Genomic DNA, 13,278 nt, shown 5'->3' on the forward strand with positions numbered 1-13,278 from the left:
GACACTGCAGGTCTCTCATCATATGGAGTTTTTAAAATCATAGATTTTGTAAACCAAATTGACCAGAATCACACGTATTTTAATGTTTTTGTTTCAGTGATTTGTGATCAGTCTATGATCCAAGATACAGGTATCTTAAAGGCATTGATATTCTCTGGGAAGGAAAAGTGCTTAGCCTTTAAAAAACAAAACAAAACAAAAAACACGCCAGTATCTCTCACTATTGCATGTAAACCACTGCAGTGAAATAACTTTTAATGTATTCTTCACTAATATTTCCTCAGGAATTTTGAAGATTTCTTACATGAGAGCCTGGTTGAATATTTAGATGTGAATGAAGAAAATGACTGTAACATTGCACTCTATGAACATACAATTAATAAGTAAGTAGAATCCGTGGTCACCATAATTAAAACCTATTCCTGCCTTCCTCTCCTTTCGTTGTCATCCTCAATTCTGTTATCGTGCTCTCTTTTTGTAGGAACTGTTGGAAATATTCTGTTTTATAATGAAGCATAATCTATCATTTATTCCAATGTAAGAATATCACAAAAGTGCTACTAAGTTATCTTTAGATTTAGTTATCATTTGTGTTCATATTATACTTAATGTATGTTTTTAAAAAGGAATTGCTTCTCTGATTTTAATATTTGATTACTACCAAAATTGTATTAATGAATTAGGCTATGTAAAGGTATATTTATGTCTTCTGAAGAGGATTTTGTCAGTGGTCATTTGAATTTTTATTTATTTATTTCTCTTCCTTCCCCCACCCCCAGTTGTCACTCTCTGTGTCCATACACTGTGTGTGTTTTTCTCTGTCCGCTTGTATTCTTGTCAGAGGCACCAGGAGTCTGTCTCTTTTGGTTGTGTCATCTTGCTGCGTCAGCTCTGTGTGTGTGGCGCCACTCCTGAGCAGGCTGCTCTTTTTTCATGCTGGGCTGCTTTCCTTGCAAGGTGCACTCCTTGCACATGGGGCTCCTGTACATGAGCACTACTGCATGGCATGGCATGCATGGCACATCAGCTCTGTGCATGGGCCAGCTCATCACACGGGTCAGGAGACCCTGTGTTTGAATCCTGGAACTCCCATGTGGTAGGTGGATGCTCTATCTTTTGAGCCAAATCCGCTTCCCATGAATTTTTATTTTTAATGCAGGAATTCCCTACATAGTATCTCTAAGCTTATGTACAATATAAACATGAAATGGTAATATGTTTACAATGTTTCTTTTAGAGCAGTGATACTTTTGGGAAGTGTCTCTGTTCCCTTTAAAACTAGAAGTTTTACAATTATATTGTTCAGTAGTTAGGGAGTTTAGTACTACACCTGAAAAATATTTATGTCTTCAATCAAGAGCAAGTACTTTTCTGTTCTCTGTTATCAGATGAAATATACCACTTTATTTTTGTCTTGTAATAATTTAGTAAATAATGCTTTTCAGTCAGAATTATTCCCTTAAAGGTGTGAATCTCTCAAAGTACTGTTTTTAAGCCCTTCATTTCAAGATTGAATATTAAAGAGGACTATTTTATTGTAACCCAGTAAATAGTAGTTCTTTTCCTCCTGTTGCTCAGGCAAAAACCTAGGGTTCAGCCTCAACTCCTCTCCTTCTCTCCACACCACATCCAATCCCTCAGTATAGCATGAGAACTTTCAAGATATATTCAGAATCTGAGCTCTTTTCACCACCTCCACATACCCCCCTCCCCCCGGCCCAAGCCACTGCTGTAATTCACCTACATTCATACAAAAGTCTCCTGAAAATTTTTGCACTTGCCCCCATACCTTCAATCCTAATAGTCCAGAGTTGTCATGTCACTTCTCTTCTCAAGACTCCCCAGTGGCATTCCATCTCACTCAGAAATGCTTGCAGAGGCCCTCAAGTTCCTGCATGGTCTGCCCACCTCTCTCTATGGCTGCAGCATGATCTCCTACCTCCCCTTGCTTGCTGTTTCTGCCACACTGGCTTTTTCAGCACCATAGCACTGGCTGTTCCCTGTGCCTGTAACACTCTTTCTACAGATACCTGCATGATTCACACTCTCATCTCTTCCCAATTTTCACCCACAGGTCACCTTCTCAGTGAGTCATTTCCTGACCTCCCTATTTGAAAATAGAAACCCTCTACCCCCTTCACTGCTTGATTTTTCTAATGCTTATTTTATAGTGCTTATGACCATATAATAAAATCTATATTTAACTATTTTATCTGTTTATTATTTGTCTTCTTCCACTAGAATCTTCATAAAGGCAGGGATTTTTATCTGTTTTGCTCACTGCTATGAAGAGATATACCTATCAGTATTACCCAACCACCAAGCAACTTCTTGCATCAAATTTATTTTATTTTAAAAGTATAAGAATTTTTGTGTTATATAATCTATTCTTGTGAAATTTTTAAAAATATAGAAATGTATAAAGTAAAAAGAATGAATTCCCTTCATTCCCCATTCTACCAACCTTTCCACCCTCTGGAAGTAGCCAATGATAATAGTTCAGTTAATACTCTTCAAGATTTTTTTCCAAGTGAATGCATACAAACATACATGGTCCCACACAATTTGTTTGTATAAAACAATGGCAACATACTTTCAGTGACTTGATTTTTGTTTTTTTAAATTTTCTGCAAACCTAGTGACCTGATTTTTTAACTAACAGTATATTCTGGACATTTTTCCATATTTGTGTATGTATGTACTTATATGGATATACCTAAAGTATATATACATCTTATTATTTTCCATTGCTATTTATTATTTCAGTGTATGCCTCCACACATAGAGTTTATTTAACTTGTTCCCTGTTGGTGATAATTTAGGTTGTCTTTAACTTTTCTACTATTATAAGCAATACCTCACGTAATTTTAATTTGAGCTAGATTCAAGGCTTTATGTATGGTAAATAATAGGAAGTCTAATTACTCTTTTGGATAGAACCTATTGTGGTTATGATTTTGAAGGAAAAAATAATTTTCCTTTTTTTAAAAATCAGAACCCAGAGTTTTTGGAATTTCAGTAGTTATGGACAGTATGTGATCTTATCTGTTTTTATGAAAAAGAAAAGCAGCTTTACATTTTTCCTTTCTTCATTTTTCAGCTTATCTACCCTGGTCTTTACATCTAAAAAAGTATCTTTTATGTACATGGGAAATGTCAGTTTGACTAATATTTAGACAGAATAGTACATTAAAGCAAACCTGTTTTATTCTAGGCTATAAAATGTAGCTTTAAGCTGATATTCTTAAAAAAAAACAAAATCCAAGAGCCTTTTTCCCTACTGACAAAGGCCTAACATATCTGAGAAGATTAGGGTTCTACCAGGCCATGAGGGCAGGTTTTTCAAACCAAAAGCTCCCCAGAAAGCATCTTCTCTCACCAACTAGGGGCATAATTTAACACCTATATATTGAAAACAAAAATATATGGGTAACTGGGTAAGTGAGAAATCTTTTACCAGGTGCATGGCAACTGAACTTCATTTCCATGATGGGTTTGCACATGGTTATCTTGTACAGCACTTCTCTCCACAGGTACTATAAACCATTGAAGTTGTTAGGGCTGTATTTCAAAACACTTAAGGAAGAAATAGAGGGTCAACAGACACTACAGATTCTAGATGGGATATCTATTACTTTTAGCAAAGGTCCATTAACTATCTGGCTGCTCTTTTCCATTAATGTATCTGAGTTGCTGTATCATTTAGCAAAATCTGAGTTTCTGCAGAAATCTATTATAAAAATAACCAAGATTTTGATACCTCTTAGGCAAAGTCCCTTTGTGTCCAATGTTTGTAGCAGAACTGCCCTATAAAAATTTAATGCAAGCCAACTTTATATAACTTTAAATTTTCTAGTAGTCATCTTAAAGAAGTAAAAAGAAACAGGTGAAATAATTTTAATATGTTTTATTTAACCCATTATATCCAAAATATTGTCATTTCAATGTGGAATCAATATAAAAATATTAATTATTGTACATTCTTTTTTTCCTACTAAGTCTTCAAAATATTTAGTTCCTCAGTTGCACTAGCCTAACATTTCAAGTGCTCACTAGCCCCGTTTGGCTTGTGGCTACAATATTGTTCATCATATCATTTAACTTGTCATTAAAAGGGATATTTTCCACTAAAATAGTGATACAACTTTCTCATTGTTGTAAGTAGGAAAAATGAGGAAAGATAGGCTGTGCATTCGTGTGGATATTATTGATACTGTATTAGTATGTAATAATCCTTTAATTTTAATTTCTATATAAATATTCTGTACTGCCTCCCTTCTCCTATATTTCTATCACTAATAAAAGTGATTATAATTTCTTATGTTTTGTTATATTTTACTTGTTTTTATTTTTCTATTTTACTAGCATTAAATTTTACTGTCTTAAAAGCCCCTCAGAGACCTCGGGTAATAATATTTTTATATCTTATGAGACATTTATTTTAGTATTTGATGCCTAAGATGTCTAACTTTTAATTAACTTGATAGAGATACCACCCATTTGGAGATTGAACCCTTCACTCTTCTCGGTGTGTGTGCTGGCCTGATCCCATACCCTCATCATAACCAGTCCCCAAGAAACACCTATCAGTGTGCCATGGGGAAACAAGCCATGGGTAAGATTTCCTTCTTGAACTTGGTTCTAAATACTTGGGAAAAGACTCAGGCATTTTTAGTTTACCAGAATTGCAGTATTTGGCCAAATCAGGCATTGGTAACACCTGTAACTCAGAGAGTTGCCTGTGAAACTGAAATGCTTGCACATAGCCCTGCCATGTATAAGGCTTAAGTAAAAAGCTTAAACAAAAAGCTGAGCTTGTTTCCTTGACTAAAGAAATATATAATAACTGTCACAGAATTATGAAAAGGTAAATATAAAAGGAAAAGCCTAAAAATGTAAGTTGTTAGCCAGGAGAAATGAAAGAAAAAGCAGAAAGATTAATGAGTATGGAAGAAGAGAGAAAATAGAGATAAATGTGCACAGTGTGTATTAGAATACATATAGTAATTTTCTAGAGCACAATGGTGGAATCCACCATATCTTTGCAGTTGCTACTGTGTCTCCTGAAACTTATTCAGTTCATGTCACACCAATTTCTGGGTTCATTTTCTCTCCTTTCTACTTCCCTCTCATCCATCCACCTATTCAGTTATCTATCCATCCATCCATACATACATCTGTAACATTTATTGAGCATCAACTTTAGACCAGACATAAAACTGGAGCTTAAAATTACAGAGATGAAACACAAAGCCCTGTCCTCAAGGAGTTTGGAATCTAGTAAAAGAGACCAACAAATAAAGCAGTAATTCAGTATAGTTTGATAAATGCTGTAGTAGACATGTAGGATCTAAGGAAATCAGAGAAGGAAAGCACTTAAGGTTGGAGAGTGGATTGTTTCTGAAGACTAGAACTAAGATAAGTCTTGAAAGACAGTGTGTGTTTTTCAAAGGTGTGGAAGTGTAGGTAAAAATTGCATGGGAAGGTTTCCTTGGGTATGGCTTTGTAGTACTTACCTCTTTAGTGTAGGTGTAGAGGTGTGCTGGAGAGGTGCCATATATTAAGGAGTTTGGGTTTTATCTTGAAAGTGATACAGAGGGAATATCAAGAAAAAAGTTTTCCTAAAAAGCCTTTTTTCCTAGAGTGAGTCTTAAATCATTTAAATCCTAGTAAATGTAATAAATTTTACTCTACTGTATGTCAGTGACATCAATATGCCTTTTTTATCTCTGATTTAAAGTGTGATACCAAGTAGCTTCATAATGAAACTGTAATAATGTTGAAAGGAAGGTTTTTGCATTGCCTATGGGTAACAACCAGAATACAGTTAGATTTTTCAGTTTCAACAATCAGCTGCATTGACTACAGCCTGACAATTAAGTAATCCTATTTCTTCAATATAGATAGAGAGTACATATTTCTTTTTAAGTTTTTACATTGCCCTTTGTTGGCCACAGAAAATAAAAGCCATGTTGTCCTGCTACCCTTTACCTGAATGATGTAATGCCTGGACAGTTCAGAATAATTCCCAGTGGGAAAATCTAAACAGCGACTCATCAATTTAGCCTTTCCCATTCATCCTCAGCAGCAGTGTAGGCTGATTTCCCGCTTGTGCTTCTGACTTACTAACAAGTTGAAATATACAGTACTGAACCCTGTGTGTCGTGAAAGGGCTATCACTTCTATTGGGTTTACGAAACCATTTTGTTTCATGATGTGAATCCTGACTGAAACAATACACCTTTTGTATAGAACCTTCAGCAGAATTAACGGAAGACTAATCACTTCATCGCTAATGCCACTCTTTAGTGTGTTTGAAGATTTAAAACAGAAAGGGCCACATCTATCTCCTTAACGAATCTTTTTTTTAATAAAGCAGTGACTTGAAGGAAAGAAATAATAATTTTATTTTTATAATCCTACTCACCACCAGGATAAAGCTTTATTTTGTGGCCATGAGTATCTGAAACATTTCGTTAGTTACCACACACAGTTAAGCAGGATCAGTGTGTACAGAAAGCCAATTCAGTGTCTGTAGAGTTCTTTTGTAGTTTTCTGTGTGAAGGTTTTTTTTCTCGTTTTGTTTTGAGTGTCATTTGCAATTCATTGTCTGTGTTTTCTGAGGTTGGTGTATTCAGCTGCTCTGACCCTGGGTCCTGCACATTTAGCTCCTTGGATACAATCCTCTGACGTTACTGCTGACGCTGGGGAAACAAAAGCCACTGAATATCTTAAGTAATTAAAAAAAGCCTTTGTTACTGTTTGTTATTATAAAACACCTGACTGGAAAGAAAAGCAGTGAGATAAAAGTACAATTAAAGTTGGCACATAACATGGCCACATTCCTCTTTGGACACTGAAATAGCTGGAGAAGGACTGAGTGAGGTCTGTATAAATAATCACAAAAGGAGAAGGGCCGGCAGAGGGAGAAAACCCACAGCAGAGCCCCACGTCTGAGGAACAGTCCTGTCACTTTGAGTAGGTCTTATCTGGGTCATTTTAATTCCGTGTAGTCTTGACAGCTGATAACTGAAGTTCACACTCCATCCCATTTTAATATGAGCCATTGCTGAAGACTGTGTAAACAGAGATTCTATGTGGTTATTCTAAAATAATATTTTAGTTGCTGTCCATCTGTCTGTTAGTCCATGTCAAAACTAGAAGGCAATAGTCCAGAATTAATTCACTAAATATTCTAGCTAACTTGGAAAATTTGTTTTCTACCATTCACTACCAACCTCCCCACAACAAAGTGAAGACTTGAGAGAAAGTCATTTTATCACTCCACAGAGAAAGATCAAGACTAGCACAAACCAAACCAAGAGACTGAAAGCCTGACCTTGTACGTAAAAGAGAGCTGACTTAAGTTTTAAGCTTTTTAAGTTATTAATATAGTTCCAGTTTCCTCACAGCATCTTACTGTGCTACACTGAGAAACACCATTCTTCCCTGGATCTGGCTCTATTGTTACATGATTCAGAACAAGAAGCCAGGTAAACATCTGGAAATGGTGAACTTTTCGGGTCATTCAGAGGAACAAGTAAAAAGGCTGTGCAGCAGAGCTGTGTTGTATGTGCTCCCACTGGCACCCCATGCCATTTTCACAAGTCATGATTTCATATCCTGCTGTTGTATTGTTGGCATTCCTCTAGTGGAACACTTTCTCTTGTTTAAAATGATCTTGCAGTCACGGTCAGCTCAATTAATGAATATACATCACATAACTCCCCTCAAACCCCCCCCCCCCAATTTTTCACCATCCCTTCCCCTTAAACTCCAAATTGCTGTAACTCTTTTTTTTCCTAATATAAGATCTAATGCAGCTTCTGGGTTTTTGTGGTTTTTTTCTTAAATAGATTCTATTCCAAGCAGATAGTTTCTTCCCTTGTGTTCCCTGCTTGACAGTAGAATGGGGTATTCTGGAAATAGGCTGGGGAATTTGGAGATATTAAAATGCACATAATATCTGAAGTTCCCCATAAAATTCTGTTTCATTCTGCAGTCCCCACCCCTCCCCACACACCAACTTTCTGTTCAAATTTTTTTAGCATATTCGATATCCATTTGGGGCTACAAAATGAAAAGATGCCTTGGCCAAATAATCTGGCAGTTCTTTTTTAGAATTCTTTTATTTGTTAGAAAAACAATTAGAATAATTGTAGCTATTTTGTTATGAGCTTATGAGGTGTTTCCTAAGCTAGGCTGTTGACAGTAAATACTTAAGGAAGTAAAATTAAACTAAAGTTCAGTATTTGGGCTTAGAGTTGGAGCTAGAATGGACAGGGTGATGGGTTGCACATTTTTTATTACTAATATTTTTACTATTAACTGTAAAGAAAGTTGCCTATTATTAAGTACTTATGCTTTGCTTACATTTTTTTTCTTTCCTCATAACAATAATCACGGGAGGTATACATACTTTTTTTTCCTAACAAGAAAACTGAATCCCACTTTGATCAAATAACTTATAAAAAATTACATTATATGTTCTGTATAATGTCTTCTGTAAAATTGACTAAAGTTCTTCTCAACTGAAACTAACTTATTTCCTCATTTTTTCCTATTAGTGTGGGTCATGATCAAGGCTGCCTTCCCTATAATACTAGACTATAAACTCCTTGAGGACAGGGACTATGTCTGAGTTATTAATATATAGCTGTGCCTGGCATAGTGCCAGCTTAGCAGATTGTGTAGAGTAAGTGCTTAATAAATGTCTCACAAATGGATGAATGAATCTCTGAGTACATTAAAATTGTTAAGAAATCAAGGACAGAAAACAGTTTTTGAAAAGAAAAAAGTTGAAAGTCTATGCAACCTGATTTTAAGACTTACTGTAAACCTACAGCAATCAAGACAGTAAGAATATACATAAGCTCAGTGGAGCAGAATCAAGAGTCCAGAAACAAACCCACATATGTATGGGCAATTGATTTCCAAACACTGTGTCAAGGCAGTTCAATGGGGAACATCTTTTCAACAAATGAAATATCTGGATATCTATATTTTTAAAAATGAACATCAGCTCCTACCTCGCACATGCACAAAAATTAACTTAAAATGGTTCAAAGACCTAAATGTTAGCGCTAAAACCATAAAACTTGTAAAAGAAACATAGGTGAAGCTTTGTGACCTTGGGTTTTCTGAAGATTTGTTTGAAAGAACAAAAACATGAACCATAGGAAAAAAATAATAAATTTTAGACTTTCTCAAAATCAAAAGCTTTTGCTCTTTGAAAAACATTGTTAAGAATATGAAAATGCAAGCCACAGAATGGGAGAAAATATTTCCAATATATATATCATATATAATTTGTATCCAGAATATGTAAAGAACTCTTTAATAATAAGACAAGCAACTCATCTAAAAAAATGAGCAAAACAAAAGCCAGACACTTCACAAAGAAAGTTATCAGAATAACCAATAAGCACATGAGCATATGTTCAACATTATTAGTTGCCAGGTAAATTCAAATTAAAATCACTGTAAATTTCACTATACAACCCCTTTAGAGTGAAAGAAATTAAAAAGACGAACATACTAAGTATCAATGAGGATATGGAATACCTGAACCTCTCATACACTACTAGTGGGAATGTAAAGCAATATAATCACTTGGAAAACTCTAGCAGTTTCTTAAAAAGTTAACCATACCCTTACCAGACAACTTAGAAATTACACTCCTAGGTATTTACCCAAGAGAAATGAAAACACACAAAGACATGTTGGTGTATGTCCATAGCTGCTTTATTCACAGGAGCCCATAATTGGAAGAACCCAAATATCCATCAACAGGTGAATGGATAAACAAAATATGATACTGTTCAGCAAAAAAAGGAATGAACTACTGTTACACACAACTGCATGGAGCAATCTCAGAATCATATGCTAACTGAAAGAAGCAGACAAAACTGCATACTGTATGATTCCGTTTATGTAAAATTCTAGTAAATGCAAACTAATCAAAAATAATTATATATATTCATTGGTTCCCTGGAGTCGGGGATAGAGGGAAGTATCTTTTGGGAGTGATTGAAATGTTCTGGATTTTATTTGTGCTGGTGGTTTCACAGGTATATATGTGTGTCTGAACTCATCAATGTGTACACTTTAAATGGATGGTGTTTATTGTATTCTATAATGTTGATTAAATTAAAAAGGCAGGGAAGCAGATGTGTCTTAAGTGATAAGGCCTCTGCCTACCATATGGGAGGACCCAGGTTCTATCCTTGGGACTTCCTGGTGAGAAAAAAGAAGAGAGGGAAACGGACTTTGGCCCAGTGGTTAGGGCGTCCGTCTACCACATGGGAGGTCCACGGTTCAAACCCCGGGCTTCCTTGACCCGTGTGGAGCTGGCCCATGTGCAGTGCTGATGCGCTCAAGAAGTGCCGTGCCACGCAGGGGTGTCCCCTGCGTAGGGGAGCCCCACGCGCAAGGAGTGCGCCCTGTAAGGAGAGCCGCCCAGTGCGAAAGAAAGTGCAGCCTGCCGAGGAATGGCGCTGCCCACACTTCCTGTGCCGCTGACGACAACAGAAGCGGACAAAGAAACAAAACGCAGCAAATGGACACAGAGAACAGACAACCGGGGGAGGGGAGGGGAATTAAATAAAATAAAAATAAATCTTAAAAAAAAAAAAAGAAAGAAAGAAAAAAGAAGAGAAAGTGTGCCTGTGCAGTGAGCCAGTGCCCATGCAAGTGCCCAAATGGTGAGCCAGTGCCTGCACAAGTGAATCAGGAAGCAAGATGATGATGCAACAAAAGAGGGACAAAGGTGAGAGTCAAAGTCAAGTGCAGCAGAGACCAGGAACTGAGGTGGCACAATTGACAGGGAACCTCTCTCCACATCAGAGGTCCCTAGGATCAAAATCCTTCTGAATACTAGAGGAGAAAGGTGAGAAGACAAAAAAGAGAAATAGATACAGAAGATCACAAAGCAAATGGACACAACAAAAAACAGCAGAGTGGGAGTGGGGGGTGGGGGGGGGGAATAAATCCTTTTTAAAAAAATGAAAAGGCAGAGAAGAAAAACTAGTTAAATGTATAAAACTTAATTTTATTTTTCTCAGTATACATTTTCTAAGCTATTCACATCCTTACTAACCTTTTTCTCATCCAGCTGTAAAAAAAAAAAAAGCAGTTTTCACTATGTCAGCCAATATTTACATACTTTACTATGCTAGCTTGTGACTTCTCAAGGAAGTTATCTATAAAATATGTCTATGTAAAAAGCTTTATGTTCCCAATAGTTTTGGGAAAGGAAATCATTGGGGACTGTTGTTATAACAAAATGGGACAATAGAAGGAGAACACAACTTGTAGATATTCTCATTATGTGAGTTATTATATATATGCCATGCCTTTTTTTTAGGGAAACAAAAAAAATCACAATAGTAATAGAGGTATTCCAGTTTGAGCATGTACTTCACACAGACTAGCCTTTTTTTTCAAGGAGGTACAGGAATTGAACCTAGAACCTTGTACTAGGATGCAGGCACTCAAACTACTGAGCTACACCTGCTCCTTAAGCCTAGCCTTTTAATTTAATTTTTGCATGACATTTTCTCCAAAAAAGAAAAAGGGAAAGAAAGCCTATCAGCAAATAGCTAGTTGGCATTATGTGGCTGATAAACCCTAATTTTTATACAATTATGGGGGTCTGATGGCATTTTTGAAGTTTTATGATTTAGAAGTGATAGTTTATAAAACATGTTTTAAGTTACATGTCCAGGGTCAATGCTGCTGAAAATGTGTATGTACTTGTGTACTCCCACAGTTCTTTAAAATCTTTAAAGAAAATTTTCTGATAGGATCACAAACACAAAACCTTTGCTATTTGTTTTGCCGTTCGTTCATTCAGTGTTCAGTTGTAATATGGAGAAGTATGTTCCAGGCCTGGTAGCACAATTTATAGCAGGATCCAGTCTCTTTCACCATTGTTCAGAGGTACAGCCATTTATGCCTCCCTGCTGCATAATAATGCTTGTCTCAGGTTTCAGAAGAATGCTTGGCAGCCTGGTGGGATATTGCCTGAACCCTTGTCTCAAGCTGGGTAAAGTATACAATGGAAGCTGAAATCTCAACATAAATTTTAAATGATTTCATGTAAAAGGACAAACTTATTGTCAGTGAACTTTTACCACAATCCCAGGAGCAGTGATTTTTATTTCTAAAACAACAACTGATCTATTGCCAGGTATCCTGCCCAGTTTATTAGTTGGCACTACAGTAACATAAATTAATTGGCAGTTTATAGTGCAAACTCAACAAAAAGTTGATGTGGTTCAGTTTGGTTTTTGTTTTTCATCTTGATAAATTTTCTAGAGTTTTAAGCACAAAATCACACTATTCCTTTACTAAGTGTAAATGAATTCTTCAATTTAATTCCCTTGACATTAATCTTGGGAACAGCACCACTGTACTAGGTGCTTATTTCTTTGGTATACCCTACAGATTTGATTATTATTATTTTCAGTAGTAATCATCAGGAAATACTGTATCATTTTTGCAGCTAGAATAAGTTATTTTCATCGCTCAGCTGAGATCTCTATTGGTTTAATGTCAAGAGTTTATGGAGAAAGAGTTAATAGAAATAAATAATGACTTTTGGTGTCTACTCACCCTGGGGCATAATTCCATTTATGTTGTATAGGCACTCTGGTGGTGTGGGTGCTGTGTCTGCTTGCACCACTGTGCAAGCACTTGCAAGAGAGAGATACATAAAGCTACGTTCTTTCCCCTAACATTAACATCTGCTCTTCTCAGCCACTTGGGGAAGAAAAAGAATATACTGGAAGTTAAAGAGGCTCAGCAACCCATGTTCAAGCTCAGTCATAGGGCAAGTTTTTCAGTTCACAAGTCCTAGAGAATGAAAGATTTTTGTCTTCAGGCAGGTCCATGCATTTCCATGTGTTTCTGAGGGACAGAGGTAGAAGAGGTTAAAAATCTGGTTTCCTTTTCCAAATGACAGTGACCCAGTATCACCCTTCCCAGGACAATCAGGTGGAAAGCCTGATGGCTAAGGAGGGAAGAGCCCATTCCTGATTGTACTTTGCCCTAGGTTCCTTAGGGGAAGAGACCATTGCTTTTCCCCCATTTTATCAGCAGACTGTGGCATATTGTAGATACTTATTAACTGCTTATAAATGAATAGTTAAACAAATGAATAAATCCACTTTTTCTCTGCTTTCACTTAATTTCCTGTCTTCATTCTGTTTTTTCCCTTTTTTTTTTTATATCCCTTCCCCCCCCCCTTGGTGGCTTTTTGGGTGCTGTCTGCTCTGG

The 13,278-nt window shown here is 36.4% G+C and overlaps 1 protein-coding gene across 1 annotated transcript in view; it reads left to right on the plus strand.

Moving 5' to 3' along the window:
- Nucleotides 1–13,278, plus strand: part of POLR3B (RNA polymerase III subunit B) — a 146,502-nt gene that overhangs the window by 88,412 nt on the left and 44,812 nt on the right. The window contains exons 18-19 of the mRNA XM_058308666.2: nucleotides 285–383; nucleotides 4,488–4,615. Coding sequence (XP_058164649.1) covers nucleotides 285–383; nucleotides 4,488–4,615 — 227 coding nt within the window. The remainder of the gene's footprint in view (nucleotides 1–284; nucleotides 384–4,487; nucleotides 4,616–13,278) is intronic.

The sequence above is a fragment of the Dasypus novemcinctus genome, chromosome 12 (assembly GCF_030445035.2).
Source record: "Dasypus novemcinctus isolate mDasNov1 chromosome 12, mDasNov1.1.hap2, whole genome shotgun sequence".
Taxonomy (NCBI): Eukaryota; Metazoa; Chordata; class Mammalia; order Cingulata; family Dasypodidae; genus Dasypus; species Dasypus novemcinctus.